Below are 23053 nucleotides of genomic sequence, written 5' to 3' on the forward strand. Positions count from 1 at the left end.
AAAACCTCAACAATACAAGCACTCTGTTTGCTCTGGTTAATAAACTCACTAATCTCTAAATAAAATTGTGCTCGAGCTCCTCTCAACAGATAAAGATGATGAATTTGCAGACTATTTTAGTGAAAAAGTACAAACCATCACATCAAATAGCACAAATCACAAAACCAGCCGGGAATAACCCAACTGCCATGTGAGAAATAGGGGAAACTGTTCAGTAGCTGAAACTAGCTGTCAACTAATCATCTGAATTTTTCAAAACTCATTTGGGCCTTTAGGGACTGCCTGGTGCCAGTCGGCACCTCGTTGGTGATCCCTGGTAGAGCGGCTCTTCCTACACAACTTCAAATACACATTAGTAAATAATTTATTTTTTAAACCAACCAAACGAACAAGAAATTACTGTTCTCAACCTGTCAGCACTGACGTAAGAATGAAAAAGTTTGTGGTCGGGCTTCACCCGGTCGTTTCAGTGAGCCCGGGGTGTGACGTCACACTCCCAGAATGCACGGCTTGCAGCGCGGCGCCAGCAGATCAGGCCCAGACTCGCTCGAATAAACATCTTCTAAAACCTTCATCTGTCCAAAATGCCCACGTGGAGGCCAATTGGAGCGTGGTGGAAGGTCGGGGTGGTGCGCCAGGCGGTAAGAAACGTCTGCTGTGTAAATGTTGACTTGAGTAGGACTTTTTAGCCAATTTGCTAAAGTGATACAGAGAGTTAGCTCCCGCAAGACAAACTCCGACACAACTTAGTGAAGCGGACGACTATTGTTATTAATTTGTCATTCTTGCTCGGTTAAACTTCGGACATTTACCCGCAGCCGTGGGAACAAATATGTATACCGATGTGGTGCTTATCGAGTAATCCACAAGTGTGAATTTAACTCAACATCCGCCACCGAAATTCACGAAGATAAGTTGGGCTAGCAGACAACTTTAGCCCCGGTCAGGTAAGTTGTGGTCACACATTCGCTCCAGCTTTGGAACTCGTAGCTTCAGACCAGCACCAAACATCTATAATGCCGCATATGTTTATTAAATAACCCATATCCTGTATCCTTCCAAATATTTGGCGATCGTTTTAAACAGTGTTGCGGACTCTTGACGGAGGGAAGCCAAGTGAACACGAACGTCGTTCTATGTGGCTCCACAGGATGGCGCTGTTGGTTGATTACGTCCTCGTAGTGATCGTTCACAAGCGTCACTTCTCCTAAATCTCGAAAAAAATCAAACAAATGCTGCCAGCCTGCCACTCCCTCCAAAAATATACTTGTTGCATTTGAGAAGTCGCGTAAGAGAAAGGTCCAAGAGATAAACTCTCAAGTAAATATTGTTAACCTGTGGGTTGAGAGTTATGGAATACAAGGCACCAAGTTTTGTGGAATTTAAAGACCAAATTCAATGTTTGCTTTACAGTACATTTAGGGCAAAGGTAGAGCATGAACTGGCGTGACGAAACCTGGGTTGCGAGCAGCTTTTGCCCAAACATTTACAGACAGCATATGGACCAATCTATTTCAGCAACTTGTTTATTTTCTGTCCTGACATACACGTGTTGTTAAATCAGAAATATTTACTGCTAGCTACCCATATTAGATTCTTATGCTGTTTTTAAGTACCATTACAGGAAAATTAGCTCAAGTTGTATTTTGAGCTGACATTTACAAGGCCTAGCTAGCTGTAGTCAAACTTTTTAAAGACTTTTTGTCAACTCAAGCACCTTATCCAGGGTCAATCGTTATTGCTTGAGGATCTAGGCTGCATAGAAGTTCACTACTCAATGGTTGAAATGGTACTCAGACCTTTGGGCTAATTGTTAGTTTTCCATCTACTGCAGGAATGAGTCGAACTCTGGTTGAAGTAGTCTTTCCTTTCTTGTTTATGTGCAACATGCAGGGTTGACCCTCCACTGTTTAATTCCCTGGATTTGTACTCCTTTGTCTTCCAATTGCTAGCATTTGTGTATGCGGTGTGCGTCTGTATTTGAGTTTTATTTGGGAAATGGTTACATAATGTTTTCATGACATGTTCTTTCATTTTAATCTGCTATTTATGTATTGGAATGCATGAGGAAATCTAGAAATCGAATGGGATTTGACATGGCCATCTAGACTGTATATTTCTGGTTTAATTTGATTTATGACAGTCTGCTGTCCATAGTGTGCTCATATCTTCTGCAATATTACAAGAGATGAGAGATGGGACTCTAGCGGGTACTGCCTGTTGTTTGTTATTATGCATGCTTTTTACTCAGTCATCTCACTTGAATTCAGGTAATGTAATTTGCTCAATATGGCAATCTCTTGTTTATCTTTCAGGTCTTTTGAGATGTTGAGCTTCCTCTGCTGAACACCAACGGACTCCGCAGCGAAAGAAACTGTAGTAATTGCAGCCCTCTTGGGTTGCTATGGAAGGTGCTGTCACTGAAACCAAGCGCTGGACACAGGCCTGTCCCACCAAGGCAGGACAGACCACACGTCATTTCCACAAGAGATCATTAAATAGTCAACAAACTGCACTTAGTATTAATGCAAACACACAGAGATAACACAACAGTCTAGGACCAAAGAGTGGATGGCCAGCTAGCTGGAGAATCCTCATGAGTGTTGCTTGTGTGTGCTCCTACTCACTCAGTTCTTCTCCAGCGACACAACCAGCAACCTCCCCCGTGGGACCATGTTCCACCAGCAGGAACAACTGAAGGGGCAGCTGCAGGATAGCCACATAGCCAACAGGCAGCTGGGTTTTCACTGCCAGGAGTGTGGGAAGCAATACAACACTCAGCTGGGATATAGGCGGCATCTAGTGGAAGCTCACAGTGCTGGCGCGGGCCTGTCCTGCTCGGAAGGGGCACCGTCGCTGCTGGAGCACCTGGGTGGTGGCCATATTGACAGGCCTCCATCAGCAGAGGGCAACAACAATGCTGTTGTGGCGGTGAGAGAGAGGAAATATTCCTGCGAGCGATGTGACCGCCGTTTTTACACCCGGAAGGATGTACGTCGCCATGCTGTGGTGCACACTGGACGCCGTGACTTCTTGTGTCCTCGCTGTGCTCAGCGCTTTGGCCGCAGAGACCACTTGACGCGACACTTGAAGAAGAGCCATGCGCACGATGCAGGATTGATACCACTGGTGACAGCCAGCACTCCTGTGGCGACATCCACGACAACCACCCAGTGTCCCGTCAAGGAATCCAGCCCTTTAGCCTCGGACAGAAGCTCCTCCACCTCCAAGGAACCTGTGGAGACTTTCACCAGGGACATGTTCAACTCCTACCCCATTACCAGTCCAGTCCCCGGGATGAGTCACCCACATGGCCTCATGCAGGTCTCTCTGTCCTCAAGCATGGGAGTCAGTCGGCACATGCCCCCGCCGTCTCCTCACAACCACCACCATCATCACTTGCAGCCTCTGTCGGCGCCTCAGCAGCAGTCGTACAGCAACGTGCCCAGGTACCAACAAGGATCTACCTCATATCCTCGCACTGACATGGACAGTTTCCTGCTGGATCTGCAGGGTGCCCCTCCTCCCCACCTCAGCTCAGTCAACTCTTCTACCTCTACGTCCACCTCTCCTCAAAGGGAGATGCTTGCTGAAGGGATTGCTGTCGGCAGCGATCCCCACCTAGTGCCCAGGAATGCTGAGCTTTCCTGCACTACTAACATGGAACTTGGGCCACTATTGGGCTTCTTGCCTTTCAGCCTGCCGCCGTACAGCTCTCATGTAGGAATGGGCGGGTTGATGATGGGTTACCCTCCTTCCACCACCGCCACCACCTCGCCAACCTCTTCTACTGGGTTATCCTCCCAGTCATCCGGGCCTTTCACCTTCTTCCAGCCTCCTCAGGCTCATGTGCCCCAGGGGTCTGTAGCCCACAACCATAGCCAACTACCTCAGGCATACAGCACTTCTGCTGTCAGCACTTCTAGCTCCTTACCTCATTACTACCAAGCCTTTCAGCAATAAGCAGTTGTGTGTTCTCAAACTCGTCTTCACAAATGCGTGTTTTTCCTGTCAAAGGTCAAATGGCATCTTTATCCATACGTATATGTGTCCTGACTTTTGTTACTGCGATAGATTATTCTTGAACACAACAAATCACCTCATCAGTATTACTGTATCTCGTTATTTAAAAAAAACAAAACAAAAAAAAAAAACACTTGAATGCACAAATGTTGGCTATCTCACTACAACCAACAAGAGTAATTCTTTCAAATCTCCGAACAACAGTTAATGCACTTGATTCCGCTCTCACAACTATGTGGTGACGACCTGGTTTGACGAAACGAAACATGTAGCGCACACTTACACATGTCACACGTGTATAGACACCTTGAAGCACTGCGTTCAAAGAGGACCCACCAGCATAGTGACATAACCGCCATGGAATGCTCTACCCTTTGTTACCATGTGTTTCTGTATCACTCATTTAGAATGCACTTAAGTTTAGTTTTCATCATAACATACCTTTTTATTTTTCAATGGCTTCAAGGCAATTGGCGTTTGTGATGGATAAGCAGTTTCAAAACTATTTCGATTCTCTGCAGACTCAGGTTTGTTTTTGTGACAATTGTCTGTTCGTTACAATGGTGACTATTTGGCTCAAAATACCATTGAATATACACTGAGCAGCCAGAACATTATAATCACCTGCGCAATAAATTGATATCCAATATTGGAGCTGCGTCCTGCCTTTACAAAAAAAAAAAAGGCGAGAGTAATGATCAACTGAGATAAATTGTGTGTTGCTTCGTCGTGAGAGCTGTGTCTGAACTGAACGTTATCTTTGTCATGGTAGAATGTTTGATGCAGCGCTTGTATTGGATATCATGTGGTTGTAGCATGACTACATTCTTATCCAAAATGTCTTACAGGGAATGTAGTCGGTCACTGTGCAAATCAGGAAACTCACCTCAGGAGCTTGACTGATACTTAAAATAAAATGCAGTTTCTTTCTTGGGGTAATGATAATCTTGTTGTTCATCCAGGCCGGTGTACTCTCAGGGAATTGAATCGCTAGCTACTGGACTGTTCAGGTTGTCTGAGAAGACGTTTAGCTCCTCATCTGAGCAAGCTTCATCAGTTGATGCTCAAGGCTTACTTTGTAGATAGGACAACACAAGATAACTGACAGATGTTGCACAGTGCCCTTCTGGCATTTGTTTTTTTAGAAATCCATTTTCTGTAGTCCCTTAGTGGCAAGAATTCATTTTACTCCCGCAAAAAAATTGAAGACGTCTACGGTGATGTTTTGTCAACTCGTTGCTGCTTTCAAATGTTGCTTCCTATTTGTTTCCAGGGTGTCCCAAATCATGTACCGTAGTTAGGAGATGCATACCAGAGATTGATTAGCTGAAGTACTAATCAGAAATTGGTCCAATGAGCTCAGTTTTTCAGCAAGGATTTATGGGTAAAGTGTGAAAATGAAAGTCAAATGCAATAGTAAAACATGATTTTCTCTTGATTGTTGACAGAACACATTTCTCAACAATGTGTGGTGTCATGTATGTCCACAAGTTTAAATACATTTGTGATAATGAGAAAATTATTCCACCGCTGCGGCGTTTAAAGGAACCAGCAAACCTTTATAGTCACCGATAACCGTTTCAGTCATCGTGTGAGGTGGAATGGCATAATGGAGAAACATTTTTTTCTGACTCCATGTCATTCACATCAATTACAATTGCCATGGGAGGAGTTATTGCAGCCCGAAGTATAAAGAACAAATTTTGTTCCCCCCCCAATTCCCTCACCCCCAAAACGGTTGGCTTTCATAGCCAATTGTACTTGTGGAAACTTGGATGTTCTGAAGTGTCCAAACAGTTTTTTTCCTCATAAACGTACCGGGATGTTTTTCATATAAAGTGCCAAGACTTAAAGCTCCAAGTTTGAAACATTTTCCCCTGCAACTTCCATTTTGATCTGTTGAATGGTACTAGCATTGGCCTTGAGTCTATTTGCCATTTGTATATGTTTTGAGGCAAACTATTGCGCTTAAACCTAGTGAGGCGACCTGGGAAAATTTTTAAAAAGTGTAATTTAGAAACTTAGCTCTTCTGGATATGAGCAACTATGATCATTGCTGTTTTGACTTAGCACGTCAAAACTATTCTAGAATATGTGTTGCCTTTTCTCCTACTATCCATGACCCTGTCGGCCACTTTTTCCTTTGGCATATGGCTGGCTGGCTCTCAAGAGCTTCGAATGAAATTGGGACTAAAACCCCACCCCCTCATCTTGAAGACTATTGCAATCCATCCCTTTTATACTCTAATCACACGGTCAAGATTAATGGATCCCAACCGGGATTCCAGTAGTGAGAATTCCCTTCACGAACATTGCCACAAGTTGCAACGACTGTTGTGATACTGGAATGAAGGCATGCAAAGAGATAATGCTATCTCTTTGAAATCCATTAACTCTGCTGATTGACTGTTCCACTGGCATTGTCACGAGCCTCACTGTTGCATTGCACCAATGTCAAAATGCTACTGTTGTGTGTGTCTCTCTCTCAAAGAGTGTCTAATCTCTTGACAGGGTTAAAGCACTTATGACATTTCTGAAGAAAAAAAAAAGGTTTATACCTCAAACACAGAAATAAGGGTTTCTGTTTTTCCTTTATAGTTCTAGTTGTTTTGGCGCTTTTTCCATTTAGTTTTAAACTTTTGATGGTAGCGTTTATGAGTTAACTCTTAATATAGTGGCAGACATTGATTATTATATAATAAACATTCTACCTCTATCTTGTCATATCCTTCTGCAATATCATTAGAAAATGTTGAAAGCTGTAAGAAATTTTACCACTGAAAAAGATTGTGTTGAAATTTAACTTTGAAGGACAGGCTACACACTCTGATCAGAGGTGTAGTCCATTGAATCGAGCATTGTTCTGTGTACTGGCCTTTAATGATATTTCAACTTATTTACTACCTCAGAAGTGACAGGCAACTGCTTATCTAACTGCAGAGAAAGTGTCTAGGATTTAATGTTTTGCTTGCTCTAGCTCTATAGTGTAATGAGAGCACCTCATCGCGTAATATCAAGTGCAGTCCGTTTTCTGCTCGACTGATGTCAAGTACCGCGCCAGCCTGTAAATATAATTGTTACATGTAGGATAGCAGGCAGGATTCGGATACTTTGGATTCACAATGGGCAACTCCTGAAATGAACATCAATTGCCTCTTATGTTACACATCCTGAACTGAATCACTTTCAGTATTTTTGTGTGAGATAAAGGACCCCCGAATATTTTCTGATGTGACAAAAACGATAAATGCTTCTTAATAGGGTTGGGTTGTATTTGGCATTTTAACAAAAGACATTCAGCTAAATCATTCTTATGTTTTGCTGTTCTGAATGTACATCCTGAAAGCTAAAAACAACTGTTAAAAAAGCTTCTCACGCTGTCCTTGCAGGAAAACTTACGACATCTCATGTCAATATGAACATTGATGCATCCGAATTAGACTAATATACTCCAGACGTAGCAAAAGAAAACAACCCGGTTTTGGTTCAAGTTACTGTACTTACAAAATGCAAGGATTTCATGTATTATGTAATGTCAGTATGTAACATTTTAAGCCTGTCCACATTGTGTATGACATGTTTCACTGTGGTCCAGGGTCAAATATGTGTAAACAACTTTGAACCTGTGTTTACTTTCTCCTGACTATGTAAAAACACAAGCAAGACCCCATTTTCCATCTGTAATTGTGGAATACTGTTAGTACTCTTTGGAACACTAATAGGCTGGCTGTGAACCAAGCGCTCTCATTTTTTTTTCTTAGTTTGCATTATCACATCATAGCAATTAAGACCACGAAGGCAAGGTTAATTGTTATTTTCTTGTCTAAGCAAAACAAAATAAATATGTCCTGTAGAATTACTCAAAGTTGCAGTGGTTTTAAATTGGAACTGGAACTCAGGAAGGTTGTCGAATAAACTGATTATGGACAAAATAGTGGGGTGGGACAGAGTTGTTTTGCACAAAACATAATTGAAAAATAACATGTACACCTACCATTAACTAGAATGTCTCTGGAGTAAAAGTAACTCAAAGTAACTAAAGAATCCTAATTGAGAATGTTACACCATCATACAAATTTTGACGTAATTTATAAATAATGAGGGATTTTAATGAGTTTTTAAAAAAGTCGTGTGGTATGGACTTCCACGCAACCCTAATGAGGACAAGTACTGTAGTCAATGGATGTATTTTAATTTGGCAGAAATTTCATTCATCCATCCATTTTCAACACTGCTTATCCTGAATAGGGTCACAGGGTGTCCTGGAGTTTATCCCAGGTGACTTCGGGCAGAAGGCAGACTACACCCCGAACTGATCACCAGTCATTCTCGGCACATTTAGAGACAACCAACCATTCACACTCACATCCACACCGTGACTGAGTGGGAACTGATCCCATGCTGCCCCGCTCACAAGTCAGGTGAGTGTACCACTACACCATTAGCAAATTGGCAGAAATTTCATTTTCAATTCATGAAAAGCAAAGGTGGTAAAAGTACTCACTCACACTCATATTTAAGTATGGGTACTCATGGGAAAAAACCCTAAAATGTACTAAAAATACAAACTCTAGGTACTGTACTTAGGTACAAAACAAATCTACATCCAGTTCCGGTTTCGATAATTTTGCACACACAAAAAAACTGCTTTATTCCTCTATGTCACTTCAATTTCTTTTTGTAACGTGTCTGCAAAGTCTGAAGGAGTAATTAGCCTGTTTTGACAAAAATACTACAGCTAAGTTCGAATATATGGACTAAATGAAAAGGCTGTCCGAAATTGAAATACTCGGGTAGTGTTCGGCCACCTGAAAAGTGTACGTAAGTACAGTAACGAGGTAGTGGTACTAAGTTGTTTACCACCAAAGCAGAAACGGTAGTAGTTCATACTCCGGAGCAGCAGGTGGCGGTATTTGCGTGACGGGGCTGTTGTAGAGCACAAGACCATCCCGGAAGGTGAGAGGGGGCGTCTCTGCTGGGTGCTGTGGAAGTGACATTATGCTGCCTGTGGCGTTATTTTATGTTTAGGGCATTACATTCGAACATAGCGACTCCCGCTGACTTTAGTGTATTTGACAGCGCCGTGCACTGAACGTGAAAAATAGATTTGTCTATATCTGTGTTTCTGGACGTGCGCGCTAACGTCACTTTTTCCATTTATCCATTGAAGTCACGGCTAAGAGATCAGGATCGAGGATGCAAGTGGATTATTTGTGAAGAGCGAGCCCTATTCACGGTAAGACTAAGTGGTAATGCAGAACTGTTAATTGCCATCAGACGCAAATTAAGTTGTTGCTGGTCACGGCCTGCCCTCTAAACATTCACTGCGTTGACATGTTAGTTGGGCCTCATAAAGTAACCCCTAATTACGTAACGACAATATTTCACACCTGTGTGATTTTAAACAAAACATCAGATGTGTCAGAACGTGTTAGGCTTTTTCATTTCTGCTCTGGTTGCACGACCAGCTCTTTGATTGTCCAAAGGTATCGCGTTAGGCATATTCATATTTATAGGCGTCATTTATAGTAATTTTGCTTCTTTTTGTGACGCTGCTTATACGCTTTTAACTCTGTCATCAGGCCAGACTCCACACGCAAAATTGAAGTCAAGCCAGCGGCTACAGCGATCGTTAATAGTTAATACTAACCCTTACGGTAATCAGCCTCCAGCGAACGGCGTTGGCCACCTTCAAAATAAAACTGTTCTACCCTTGCATGCACGTTAGTGTATAAAATAACTTCTCAGCGGTCAGGTAACGATGAGTCAATCCAGGGAAAATGTCAACTGTTTCAGACTCGCACTAAGAAAGGTTGAGATAGAAATAAAAGTTAACAGTGACTCTGCATCGTTGATTAAAAATTACACCTGATTTTTAAAAAATCATTTAAAATGAATTTTCGTTATCAGACTAGTCCTAGGGAACACTAGGCCACACTTGTTATTCAACCACAGTACTGTACTTTCATTAGGATCTGATGTTGAATTTCAAAATTAGAAAAAAACTAAAATCCGCAATTTTGAGTTTACACCGAAATTAAAAATTCAGTTTTCGTTATTCCGCAACCAGACCAGGTCTAGAGCACACTAGGCCACCGACGGTATTCAACGAAAATACTTTTGTTAAAATATGATGTTGCATTCCAAAATAAAAGTCCTCTAAAATCTGCAATTTTGACCTTTACACCTGACTTAAACAATTATCAAAAATTCAGTTTTCATCATCCTGCAACCAGACCAGGTCTAGGGCACACTAAGCTACCCTAGTTATCTTGTTATCCAACGACAGTACTTTCATTAGGGTCTGATGTTGCATTTTAAACTAAAATGCCTTTGAAATCTACAATTTTGACCTTGACCCTGATTTAAAAATAAATAAATAAATAAAAATCAATGTTCCTTATCTCACAATCAGACCAGGTCTGGGGCACACGAGGCCACACCTGGTATACATTTCTATTAAATTAACCTCAATTCCAAGGTAATTCCCATGGAAAGTTTCCTATTTGGAATACTGTATTTCTCAAATCTCCTATCTTAACTTGCCATGGAAAGTTACAGGAAACGTTCCCGAAATGTACACATCCCTTTGCTTTCCCAGGAACAAGAGATCAAACTTGCATTTCCTCTCGTTTCAAGTATTTTCAATACAACAATACAATACAATACAATACAAATGATTCCTGCAAGTTAGTTTGTATTGCTTCTCCTCCACCCAGTGCCATGTCTCTGGTTTTTCCACGGCCCAACACCAACGCAGTCCACAGCAAGAAGGATAAGAGACTAATGGCGGAAGTGAATGCATCGCCACTCAAGCATTTTGTCACCGCGAAGAAGAAGATTAATGGGATCTTTGAACAGTTAGGGGCCTATATTAAGGAGAGTGCATCATTTCTGGAAGGTAACTTTGCTTATGTTATAATTTTAGGACCACAATTGCTGCTTGCATGATTAAAAAAATTATCCAAACAAATTTGACACACACACACACACACACACACACACACACACACACACACACACACACACCCCAAACGATTTTAATTTTACCCAAAGTAGGCTAATAATGAATAGTTTTAGTGTTCATTTTGCTTGAAATAGAAAAAGCTTTACACATGTTTTGGAGTTGTGTCTTGCACAACTGAATAACATTATTCATTGCTCACTCTGCTAGATGCTCACAAAAATGAAGAACTGGATCCAGTCACTACGGAAGAACAGGTGCAGGAGGTTCGAAGTTACCTCACCAAGGTAGCAGGCATTGGAGAAGTGCTAGCGCGAAGGCATATGAAGGTGGTGTTCTTTGGGAGGTATGTTCCTCTTTTCAAAAGTTCACATGACATTTTGCTTCAGGTGTTTAAAGTAAGGCTCCACTTGCAACTCGGGATTCAAATTCAAATATCGATCTCAGAAGTGTGAAGCGGATGTGCTAACTATTCGACCACTGTGTCACTCTCTTATTGTTGTTGTTATTATTCTTGTTGTAATAATGTGGAAAACAATATGGAAATGATTCGCTCATGTTCTCTGTTATTTAGCGCGAGTTAAACTCTGGTCGCTTTTTTAAGAAAAAGCCATTAGGGTATTTGGAAAAGTCACTTAAGATAGTGACCAAATCGCTATGTTGGCAACATTAACTACAACAACAACATTAAATTGCCTTTTTTATAATTGTGAATTTTCAAGTATTCTCAACATTTGTCTTGGCATGTGTGTACTATAATTAAGAATTTCGTAGCACGGAAGGTTTTTTTTAACCTTTAAGTTTTTATGCTCTAGGACCAGTAATGGGAAAAGCTCAGTCATCAATGCCATGCTGTGTGACAAAGTCCTGCCTTCTGGTATTGGCCACACCACAAACTGTTTCCTGAGGGTGGAGGGAACGGACGGCAATGAGGCTTTCATTCTGACTGAAGGCTCTGAGGAGAGGAAGAGCATTAAGGTTGGTCAAACTGAGTGCTTTTTTAATGCAAGCGGGCATTACGAGCAAACTGCCCTCACGCAAGGATACTCACTCTTGTGTCAACACTTCCAGACGGTCAACCAACTGGCCCATGCGCTCCACCAGGATGAGGATCTGGAGGCTGGGAGCTTGGTCTGTGTCATGTGGCCTAAAGCCAAGTGTGCTTTGCTCAGGGATGATCTGGTCTTGTTGGACAGGTCAGGCATATATTGTAGATATACCTTTACATTACACAGCTAATTTACATGACACTAGAATGTAAGCACCAACAATGTTTTGGGGAAGCCACCACTGCTGATATACGAAAATGTGAAATTTGTTCTCAAAGCAAAATAGATCTACACACCAACTATGCATCAATTTAACCTTATGCTTTTTATTTATTTTTTTTAAATAATAAATTCAGCCCAGGTATTGATGTGACCACAGAACTCGACAGCTGGATCGACAAATTCTGCTTGGATGCAGATGTGTTTGTCCTTGTGGCAAACTCTGAGTCGACGCTGATGCAGACGGTGAGATGCGACCATTTTCGATTACGTATCCTCTTCAGAGTCACTGGTTAACTTTAGCCTCTCCCAGTTGACTTAGGGCGAGAGGTGTTGAGCACTATGGACTGGTCAACAGTCAATTGTAAAGTAAAGCCACATAGACAAACAAAATGGCCCTTCCCATTCACACAAACTTCTCATGAAAAGGTCAAAGTAGAGACTCAAACCCAAAATTATTGAACGATAGGCAGGCATGCTAATCACATAGTCCGCTGTGCTGCCCGGTTTCCGGCTAATGGGGTCCAGCTGCTTTTGAATCCATGTTGCATTGACATGCTCATGATTTCAAGCGTGTCAACTGTGTGTCTGCAGGAGAAGTCGTTTTTCCACAAAGTCAATGAACGACTTTCCAGTCCGAACATCTTCATACTTAATAACCGTTGGGATGCCTCAGCCTCAGAGCCTGAATACATGGATGAGGTTCGTTTCGTTTACTTGTGTTATAATCATTCTGTATGTATACTGTACATGAACTCGGGTACATTATTCATACTGGCAGCGATAAACAAAATAAATAAAAACAATACGGCTTCTCAAGTCATCCCCAAATTGCCAAATCTGTTTTTTTTCCAGGTGCGGAGACAACATATGGATCGCTGTACCAATTTCCTCGTGCATGAGTTAGGTGTTGTGGACCAAGCTCAGGCCAGCGACCGCATCTTCTTCGTCTCTGCCAAGGAGGTTCTCCAGGCACGTGTGCAGAAAGCTCAAGGAATGCCTGAAACAGGTGAGAGTCGACAATCACTCACAAATCACTCATGAAAGGTTCGTGGGAATTTCCCGACATTTGCTTAAAGATCAAGAGTGAATTAAGCTTGGCCAACCATCTTTAGAGTAATACTTTGAGCTAAAACAATTTCAAGCAATTGTGTAATGTGCATGTTTTTTTTTCCTTCTCATCACGTAACAAAGTTCAGTAGATAGTACAGTCATCAATTCCAAAACATTTTCCTCAAAAGCCATTCTCAGTGCCAAATTGTTTTATTTCTAATTATATTTCAGGTGGGGCACTTGCTGAGGGATTTCAAGCTCGAATGTTTGAGTTTCAGAACTTTGAGAGGCGATTTGAGGTAAGGCTAAAATGTGGAACCCCTGTGAATCATTTCTTCAGGGCAATTTTTGAGGCATATTTTACATTTGGTGCCCATTACTGTTTGTGTGCTGACATTTATTTGCCGATGCAACTGCTCTGTTGTAGGAGTGCATCTCTCAGTCAGCGGTGAAGACAAAGTTTGAGCAGCATACCGTGCGGGCCAAGCAGATCTCTGAAGCTTTGCGCCACATCATGGATGCTGTACACATTGCTGCACAAGAGCAGAGGTCCGTATGGCTTTTAAGCTTTACATCAGTAATTTTAGAATTTTGATGGTAGCTATTTGACCTTTGTTTAATTGTAAAAGATAGTATTGGTTGCGTAACAACGCAAACTTGTGCGGTGTTCTCTTGAAACTAACACAAAAAACGCTTAAATATCCTCTTCTGCTCTGAATTGTGTATGTTTATAGGGTCTACTGTCTTGAGACCAAAGAGGACCGTCAGGACCGACTGGAGTTTATAGACAAGCAGTTGGACCTGCTGACTATGGACTGTAAGGCCAGGATCAAGAAAATCACAGAAGAGGTGGAGAGACAGGTGAGCATGAACATATTCCCAACACTTTGGGTTGCATGGAAACGTCTCAAGCAGTGAACCGAGTTTGTCTTTGTACGTTTATGTTGAAGTTGTTTCCGAAGAACAAACACTATTATTCCAATGGCAAGTGTCTGTTTTTCATGGAGTAGAAGTAATATGACCCACATTCACTGCTTCTCTCCAGGTTTCTAATTGCATGGCGGAAGAAATCAGGAAGCTCCATGTGCTGGTGGATGATTTTCACATGGACTTCCACCCATCACAAGTGGTTCTCAAGGTCTACAAGAAAGTGAGTTTCAGGACGTTTTCAACACAGTTCTGAATTGTTGTCCCTGAAAAAAAGAGAGGATGATTTGTCCCTTGTCTGCTGTGTCTCTTTCTTTTAGCAATTATAGGGCAGGACATTAGATGGTTGTCGGATGCAGCTAGAACACCCCACCCCCTCTGCATTGATAAAAATGTTGACAATTTTGAATATTGCTCTCCTCCACACTGTTCAGTGTGGTGCTAATTGTGAAAGTTTTCCATTTCATTTGCTAGGAGCTCCACCGCCACATAGAAGAGTGTCTGGGCAAGAACATGTCAGAGAGGTGCTCCACCACAATCACCACCGCTCTTCAGACCACACAGGCAGATATGATCGGTAATTGTCACCCCCTAGCATAAAATTTAGCTTTGACCTGAACTATTTAATTGAATTTTATTAGGTTTGCATTTTCCATGTTTTTGCTCTATACCAAGTCATGAGCATGTTCCCCGAAGTGCTCAAAAATGGCCATTAAACCTGTTGTTGAGTTTTGAGGAAATGTTTTTTCAGTACTGCAATTTCTTTAGTGTACTATTTTTGCAACATTGCCCAGATTTGTGAACAGCGAAGGGAGTTTTTTTGGAGTTTGTATGACCGAGAAAAGAGCACTATAGTGTATGTGAAGCTGTCATACTGCACATTTTATACACGAGGATGCCTGGCATATGAACCGCATCAGTGAAATTGTTCATTTTTGTGTGTCATGTAGAAGGTCTGAAGCCTCTTCTACCCAACCCAGCCAGAGAGCAGGTGGACAAGCTGGTTCCTCGCCAGTGTTTCAGTCTTAGTTATGACCTGGCTTGTGACAAGCTTTGCAGTGACTTCCAGGAAGATATCAGCTTTCACTTCTCTTTGGGCTGGACAATGTTGGTCAACCGCTTTTTGGGGCCCAAGAACACTCGACGAGCCCTCATGGGCTACAGTGACCAGGTAACAACCTACATATGTAACATGCGTTTGATGTTGCGCACACACGATGGTTTGGATGAACGATTGCTGCCTTTACATTTAAGATTTAATGGTTCCAATTTACAAACTTTTCATAATTTGCAATAAATAGAACAAAAACTGTTTTAACTGCATGCTATGTGTTTTCCCCACATTTTGAGTTTTCGTACAATAATATTGGCTATTGATGATCCTTTAAAAAAATCACACACATGGAGTTGCAGCAGAAGGTAAGTTAAGATAAAATAACTATGAACATTCAAACAAGAAAACCATCTACATCCTGTCAAAAAAGCTAAACGTTTCAAAATGTAATTTCCATTCGATTTTCTGATGCATTTTTGATATAATTTACAAGGTGAATGGTGCATTCCAGTTCCCACTGCTGGGCAGATTAAAAAAAAAAGCTCTGGACTTTAGCCATTATGTTCAAAGTCATCATTCAATCAAAGGGTTGGCCTGCAGGTGGCGCACTTTCCAAAGTATCATCTGCCACGGAATGCAAGAATGCACTATTCGGAGTCATGTCTCCTTAATTATCCCCACTGGATGGCAGTGAAGACTAATCTTTTGCCATTTTATGGCTTTCTCTCAGGCACTGAAAGTCATGGCAATGAGAGACCGATGTCATCGTGGTAATAATTTACTTCACAGTTTATAAAAATGATACTATGGTCTCCTCATTTGAGGAATAAGAAGAAAATACTTTCTAACAAATTTCATCTGTGCTGTATGTTGCACATGTAGCAAATTTGACAATAAACTTGACTTGAACTTGATCTTAAACTTGAAGGTATTTCCTGTGGTGACACCGTAGACTTGCTGCGGTATGACAGTTCAGGCCTCCTGAATAGTCTGTTTTGGTCTGACTGCTGGAAGAATCATTTGGGAAAGCGGTAGAAATTGGGATTTAGTAAATCCTATGATCACCACATCTTTTCAAGCAACCAGCTGACCTTGTTGTAGAGGATATTACATTCAGCCATCAGTTTTCTAAAAAGCTTGGCAAATGTAATTAGTTCTTTTTTTTCAATGAAGGCTGCTCATACATTGCCGCATCAAGATGTCCTATTTGGATCCATCTTGACACGGCACTATTGATTTGAAAGCCCCTTTTGATTTAGTCCAAGCAAAGTATTATTACTGGTAGTTAAATAAAGCGGACACACATATTTTCAGTTTAATATTTGTTTCCACAACTAAAACATTCAACCTTTTGACACCTTCAAAGTTCCTTCTGTGAGCATGGAGTCAATTGTCATCTCGGAACCAACTTGTTAAACCCGTGAATTCTGCTCTTCCAGATCCCTCGAACTTTGGCACTTACTCCTGTCAGCGCCAGCATGCCTCCATTCCCACAAAACTCCATGACCCAGGAGGAGCTCATGGTCTCTATGGTGACCGGACTTGCCTCCCTCACCTCCCGGACCTCCATGGGTGTCCTTGTAGTTGGTGGTGTGGTGAGGACACATTCCCGCAGAACAAATTTGAATGATTTACAACCAGCACACTGAGCGAGTAACTGAACGCTAAAAGTGGTTCTAATTTCCTCGGTTAATAGTTTCAACTTTAAACCATTAATCAAGGCGATTATAAACTGATTTATTCTAAGTAAAACTGTGATCTCAAAAGTACTTGCACTGAATTTTCAGTGCACCTTCAACCATTGCTGCACCCGTAAAAGACAGCTAAGATAGCATGTAAACAATGTACGCTAGCTACATTCCAACAATTATGATGACGAATGACTTATCAAGTGTTGCTGTCCACTGCAAAAACAATGAACATTTGAGCACAGAATTTTAAAACCGTGTCACAATGGCTCTGGCGGTGTGTGCAGATCTGGAAGGCTGTGGGCTGGCGGCTGATTGCTCTGTCTGTGGGTCTCTACGGGCTCCTCTTTATCTATGAGCGCCTCACCTGGACGACAAAGGCCAAAGAGCGTGCGTTCAAGAGACAGTTTGTCGACTACGCCAGTGAGAAGTTGCAGCTCATCGTCAGCTACACTGGATCCAACTGCAGTCACCAGGTCCAGCAGTGAGTGTTTCCACACTGTTTCAACCTGTGGTTTCAGTCATGTTTTTTTAAAATTTTTAAATAACCATTTTGTGGTCTTGTTTGTGGCGTGTGTGCACATCAGAGAGTTGGCTGGGGTGTTTGCTCAGCTCTGCCAGCAGGTAGACGTGACTCGGCAGAATCTTGAAGATGAGATCACTGATATGAACGGCAAGATTGAGCTGCTGGATGCCATGCAGAGCAAAGCTAAGCTGCTACGGTAAGAAGCTCACCTCAGTCTGCGTACATGCGAAACACTCGAGGAGGTGAGATGGGCAGTGGCACATTTACATGAGACGTCTGACTTCATCAGCGTTGTAAAAAGAAGGTGAAAGGTGTCGTGTAGTTCTTGATCCTTGGAGTCTTTTGATCAAATAATCCTGATGTTAAGACACTTTGGAACTGTTTGATTCCTGTATTTTGCCATAAAGTTTGGATGATAAATTGTGACTTTTTATCTAGCTATTTTTGCCTGCGGCGTAAACAATGATGCTGCTTATTTGCAGATATTTTTTCTTCCCCCCCATCAGAGGAGCGTTAAACTCTCCTCAAAGCTTAGCTTTCCTTTGATTAGCCAAAGCCATGTTGACTGTTATGAAGGGTTAACCGTGCATGTTTTAAAATCAAATCTGCACACATTGAAGCTTTCCAAATGTCTCCCTGAACGTGCAGCGTTCAGTTCAGCAGGTGGCTTACAGTTCACCAAAAATGAGAGGCAAAGTGTTCTTGCGTCAAGCTGTTTTTCCCTCCCAGTTGAAGTTCTGTGCAACTGACTTAACATTCAACGAAAGACAATTCCATGTCACGTATTTAAGCACCATCGTTAGCATCAATTCATTCTAAACCGTTGTGTCATTCCGTGTGCATGTGTGTCTTAGGAACAAGGCGGGCTGGCTGGACAGTGAGCTCAACATGTTTACCCAGCAGTACCTTCACCAAAGCAAGTGAAAGTGACACTGCAGCCACTTGAGAAAGTGGACAATAGAATCCGGGAATATTTGGGCATATCTAATAATATTTTATTTTCCTCTTTGTCTCTCTCTGTGTAACAATGGGTGGCAATCTGATTATTTATTGAGATATACAGTGCATCCAAACCACTAAAATGGCAGTGTGAATATGAAAAGAGTTGTAGTTGGCAAATGTGTTGCTGTTTTTCCCCCTCTGTAAATACGTGTTGAGAAACATGCAGATAAGTTATTTGAAGAATTGCGACTGCAGCTTGGAACACCACCAGTAGGTCGTCCAAAATGTAAATAATGAGACAGAGTGAGGAAAATGAAACCTGTTGAATTCTGTGAGGGATGAAAACACAAAGAGAGGGTGCCCTGTGTCATCAGACATGGACCACACAAGTCACAAGAAAAATTGGCAAGTAAATATCAATGACATAAGAAGGATTTGTCCCTTTGCTGGTAATCATTATGCATGGAAAATGTAGAATAATCCTGAATGCTCATGACGTCTGCTATGCTTACTTTGGTCTGAACGAAGACGTTTAAGTCAAATCAATATAGTGCTTTGCAGATTTTTTTTTAGACCCCTGGGGTTATTTGTCCCAATGACCACCTGAAAGTGATTTAATCCGGATATGTTTCAGATTCAATGAACTTTTGACCTTTTGAAAAGGAATGAGGAATTTTAGACTCTTCACCTTTTTACACTTGAATTTGTATTCTCTGAGAAGTCTGACATAAATACCGTAAGCCTAACATTCAAACACCACAACTAACTTGACAAGAATGCAAATAAATACCAGAACATCAACTTTCCTGTTTTTTTCTTCAACAGTAAATGAGAAAATTCATGAATTCTAATTAGAATTGCATTTTAGCATTAAAAATATCATTCATCTAGTTTGAAGAGCTTCTCTGTGTGAACCATTACGGAAGCATAAAAAATGATTTAGGCAATTACCAATGCTGTCAATTTTTGGCAGCCGTGGAAACAAATTTTACATTGGGTAGTAGTCTAATCAATTTGTTGAGCGCTGTACGTATTTCCCCCTGACTGTCTCCTCTGCCCTCACAATTCCAATGCAATGTTAACGTAAAAAGAATCATGTTGCGCTCGAGTGACAAGGCAACAGCTTTTCCCACTTTTCACAAGTCTGTATTCTGTCTTTATGCCAATTTGGTTGGACAGCGGACAGATAGGATGTTTTTCTGCTCTGCTTGCGTATTGGTCTTCCCCACTGGATTCTTAGAAATGGGAATTGTTTTGGTTTTGTGTGTGTGTGTGTGTGTGTGTGTGCTTCTCTTGTATGTAAACATGAAATGATACGGCACATACCTGGAGGGTTTTGTTCACAATTAAAGAAATGCCACTCTGACACTATTGTTATCAGTGCAGTTTTTGTAGCGAGCTAAGAGTGAATAGAGGAGACCCATCTTAGCAAATCTGTAGTTGCTCAGCACTTTCAAATCATTGCCAGTGTGAAGTCAATTGACAAAAGTATCAGAATTATCGGCCTTTCCACTTCACAAAAACATGACGTGGTCTAGATTCAACACGCTCAAGTTAACTGCTTGAATATACTGTATTATAAGCATGTGTCTGTGGCTTGTCTGGTGATTTTGTTTTTCTTTTTCCGACCTTGAGTGTGCTACCATATTTCAACATTAGAGTGACAATATACTGTAGCTGTCCACAATGACACTGTCCTCAACAGCAGAAAAAGAGACATGCCAGTTTTTTTTAATATTATATTTAGTTAACCCCCTAATGATTTATTCCCTTGCCAAATTTAGTTTTAATAGTTTTTTTTTTTTTGCAATGATATAATTTTTGACTTTACAGTATTTTGAACATTTTTTGACAAATTTTCATATTTTCATGTCACTGATCCTATCACACTAGGCTGAATCCTGTATTGGAATCATCTAGAGAGAAGCATTGTAATCAACGCTTCATAAGGTGTTTGACTATATTGAGAAATTAATCATCCATCCATCCAGTTTCAATACTGCTTATCCTGAACAGGGTCGCGGGAAGTTGCCATTGCCTATCTCACCTGACTTCGGGCGGAAGGCAGACTGCACCCTGAAGTGGTCGCCAGTCAGTCACAGGTCACATATAGAGACAAATGACCTTTCACACCCATCTGCACACTATCACTGAGTGGGATCCGAGCCCACACTGCCCACACACAAGTCCGGCGAGTGTGCCGCTACTCTGTCACGACTTTAATAATTTTTCCAAAATTGTATTAAAGTTTCTCAGCACGTCTTAGAGTCCACTCTATTTTGTCATTTCCAACAAATACAAATGTTAGTTGATGTGACAATGCATTATACATAATTAGTAGTGTTTGATAGCATCTATGTACACACAATTGACAAAGTCCAATTCATACAATGTATTGTATGTTTGACAAATCTGTGCACGTGAATTACAAGAGCATGGACGTGTTGATCAGTGTGCAAAACTCTAGATTAGCGACAGACCAATTATTGGCTCGGCCTATTATTGACGTCAATATTAAGCATTTTGCCGGATATTGGCATCGGACTTTTTGGCTGTCAGACTTTTCAATTCTTGGCCCGGCCTATTATTGACGTCAGTATTAAGCATTTTGCTTACTATTGGTCTTTTTGAAAAGTCTGACAGCCAATAAGAGATCAATTTAAAATTCTTAAGTTCAGGAAACAATTTATTACATTTTTCACTTAACTTCATGAGATGCTGCATACCCTGGCAACTACCTCTTGATTTTGCTTGAAATTAAAACAAAGGTAAGTGAAAGGTTAACATTTCAGTTATTTAGAAATTTTGGAAACTGTTTACAGTAGAAAACTATAGGGAGCTTTTCACTTGTTTTCTTAAAATATTATATGACTTGATGATGACCCTGGGAGCTCCCTGAACTTTTTGTTAGAATTTTCAACAAAGATGACTTAAGTGTGAAGCGCTTTGAGTACCTGAGGAAGAAAAGCAAGTGACAGACCATTTACCATTTATTGTCTAAGACAAAAACCAACATTTTACGAATGTGAAAAGTTATTCAATAAATGTAGGCTTTAAGATATTTCAACAAAGTTAAGAGTTGGAGGTTGTATTTGTTAACATTTTGAAACAAATATTTTCCCTTTTTCTGAAAATGAGTATTGGTTCCAAATATCACTTATCGGTCTCCTTGAATACTAATAATTGGTATCTGTTCTGAAAAAAGCCATACCGGTCTATTTCCACTCAAGTCACATGATGCTGTTTCATAACTTGCATTGTTCGTTGCCTAAACATGAGGTGGTTCCGTGCAGGTATTTGTGCCATGAGGCACTCTAAGTTGCTTTCTAGAGCAGATAACAGTGGGTCGGGCTCTCCGTGCAGCTTCAGTTAGCTTGTTCAAGTCTTTGCCATTTCTTTCCATTCATATTCCTACAAAGAACCCCATTCACACACACACACGCACGCACACACAAAGGCACATTCGAAAGGAAACAGACGAGTGAATCATCTCACTTGGAGCCTTGTCGACAAGTATTTTTTTTTTTTTGTCTGCTTTTAATCACACCTCACAGTTGGCTGAGCCAAAGTATCTTGTGGAGTACTTGATAATGTCTTGGGGCATTGCAATTAGTCAATTTCGGTATGACACTTTTTAATGCTTGTGGAATTTTATATTTTAAGATCAAGAATATTTTAACTCTATCTTAATGTATATAGCAGAAATATTAAAAATCACATAGTCATTATATGTACAGTGTTAGATTTATTAGAACGCCCTCCCATGTAAAGTTTATGCCACAGCTGCCCTAAAGTCATGGTCAACGTTGTTAACACAATTTTAAATGTTTTTCTAATTGATAATATCCATCCGTTTGTATTAATGCTTTAACTGAATTTATGTTTTCAATGCTAAAACATGATACTTTTTGTTATACATTACTTTTTACACTTACTCGATGTTTTACAGAAAAAAAAGAGTAAATCACATTATTTCGTGATTAAGATTTCATTTGCTTGCATCCCTGAAAAGAAAAATTGGTTTTAGTGCTTGATGGTTATGCTTGATTAATTTCAGTCCTCCCAGAGAGACTCAGTGAGTTAGCTCAAATTTTTGTATCAAAAGATAAATTCGGTTTGAATTTCCTTCCTCCTGTGCAAAACTGTAAAACAACAATCACTGACTGAAAATTTAAAGCGTGGTCTCTTTGTATATTTACATCCGTATATTCATATTTACAGTCACAGTTTAAATGTTACACAAACTGTCCAAAAACAAAATACAGATTGAAATACATTTCTAAAAAAAATATTTTTCAAAACCAAGTTTGGGATTAATTGTGGGAAATGTTAGTAATTGGTTTCCATTGGCAGAAATGTTAGCATTTATGTACCCAGTCATTTGAATAGTTCTTTAGCTAGCTCCAAGCTACTATGCTTTCAAAGCTATAACTGTCACATAGCTAAGTGGCCTGAATGTACACTGGCACAAACTTCAGTTTGAGAGCTTTGCTTTTATACTTTCAGCTTTTTGAAGCAGTTGTATCAGTTCATCTTTCTGTCGTGGTATCCACATTAGCCTCTTAATTAGATGCTTTGTAGTGACATAAAAGGGCGGTCAATTTACTT

The 23053-nt window shown here is 40.7% G+C and overlaps 2 protein-coding genes across 3 annotated transcripts; both read left to right on the forward strand.

Moving 5' to 3' along the window:
• Positions 1 to 7882, forward strand: LOC109528666 (zinc finger protein PLAGL2-like). 2 transcript variants are annotated; one of them, XM_019891555.1, is made up of 2 exons: positions 1 to 947; positions 2316 to 7882. In XM_019891555.1, exon 2 carries the CDS (start codon positions 2674 to 2676, stop codon positions 3961 to 3963), a length of 1290 nt encoding a protein of 429 aa, XP_019747114.1. In that variant the 5' UTR covers positions 1 to 947; positions 2316 to 2673; the 3' UTR covers positions 3964 to 7882. The 2 variants fall into 2 exon arrangements, with proteins under 2 accessions (XP_019747114.1, XP_019747113.1); XM_019891554.1 differs by having other exon boundaries at positions 1 to 641.
• A 1084-nt stretch (positions 7883 to 8966) lies between these two features.
• On the forward strand, positions 8967 to 19813 carry mfn2 (mitofusin 2). Its single transcript, XM_019891562.1, has 18 exons — positions 8967 to 9259; positions 10743 to 10924; positions 11198 to 11333; positions 11803 to 11965; positions 12059 to 12183; positions 12393 to 12501; positions 12850 to 12957; positions 13111 to 13264; positions 13540 to 13607; positions 13736 to 13857; positions 14043 to 14169; positions 14354 to 14458; positions 14710 to 14812; positions 15186 to 15406; positions 16729 to 16884; positions 17265 to 17461; positions 17565 to 17699; positions 18358 to 19813. Exons 2-18 carry the CDS (start codon positions 10747 to 10749, stop codon positions 18425 to 18427), a joined length of 2277 nt encoding a protein of 758 aa, XP_019747121.1. The 5' UTR covers positions 8967 to 9259; positions 10743 to 10746; the 3' UTR covers positions 18428 to 19813.
• Positions 19814 to 23053: the final 3240 nt, after the last annotated feature.

Source organism: Hippocampus comes, unplaced genomic scaffold (assembly GCF_001891065.2).
Source record: "Hippocampus comes isolate QL1 unplaced genomic scaffold, H_comes_QL1_v1.1 scaffold174, whole genome shotgun sequence".
In the NCBI taxonomy this organism is placed as follows: Eukaryota; Metazoa; Chordata; class Actinopteri; order Syngnathiformes; family Syngnathidae; genus Hippocampus; species Hippocampus comes.

Excerpts from the sequence above, each read along its gene's own strand:
- LOC109528666 (XM_019891555.1), top strand. The coding sequence starts at position 2,674 with ATGTTCCACCAGCAGGAACAACTGAAGGGGCAGCTGCAGGATAGCCAC.
- mfn2 (XM_019891562.1), top strand. The coding sequence starts at position 10,747 with ATGTCTCTGGTTTTTCCACGGCCCAACACCAACGCAGTCCACAGCAAG. Across the intron at positions 11,334-11,802 it reads AAGGTGGTGTTCTTTGGGAG|GACCAGTAATGGGAAAAGCT; the intron begins GTATGTTCCTCT and ends TTTATGCTCTAG. Across the intron at positions 12,184-12,392 it reads GATCTGGTCTTGTTGGACAG|CCCAGGTATTGATGTGACCA; the intron begins GTCAGGCATATA and ends TAATAAATTCAG.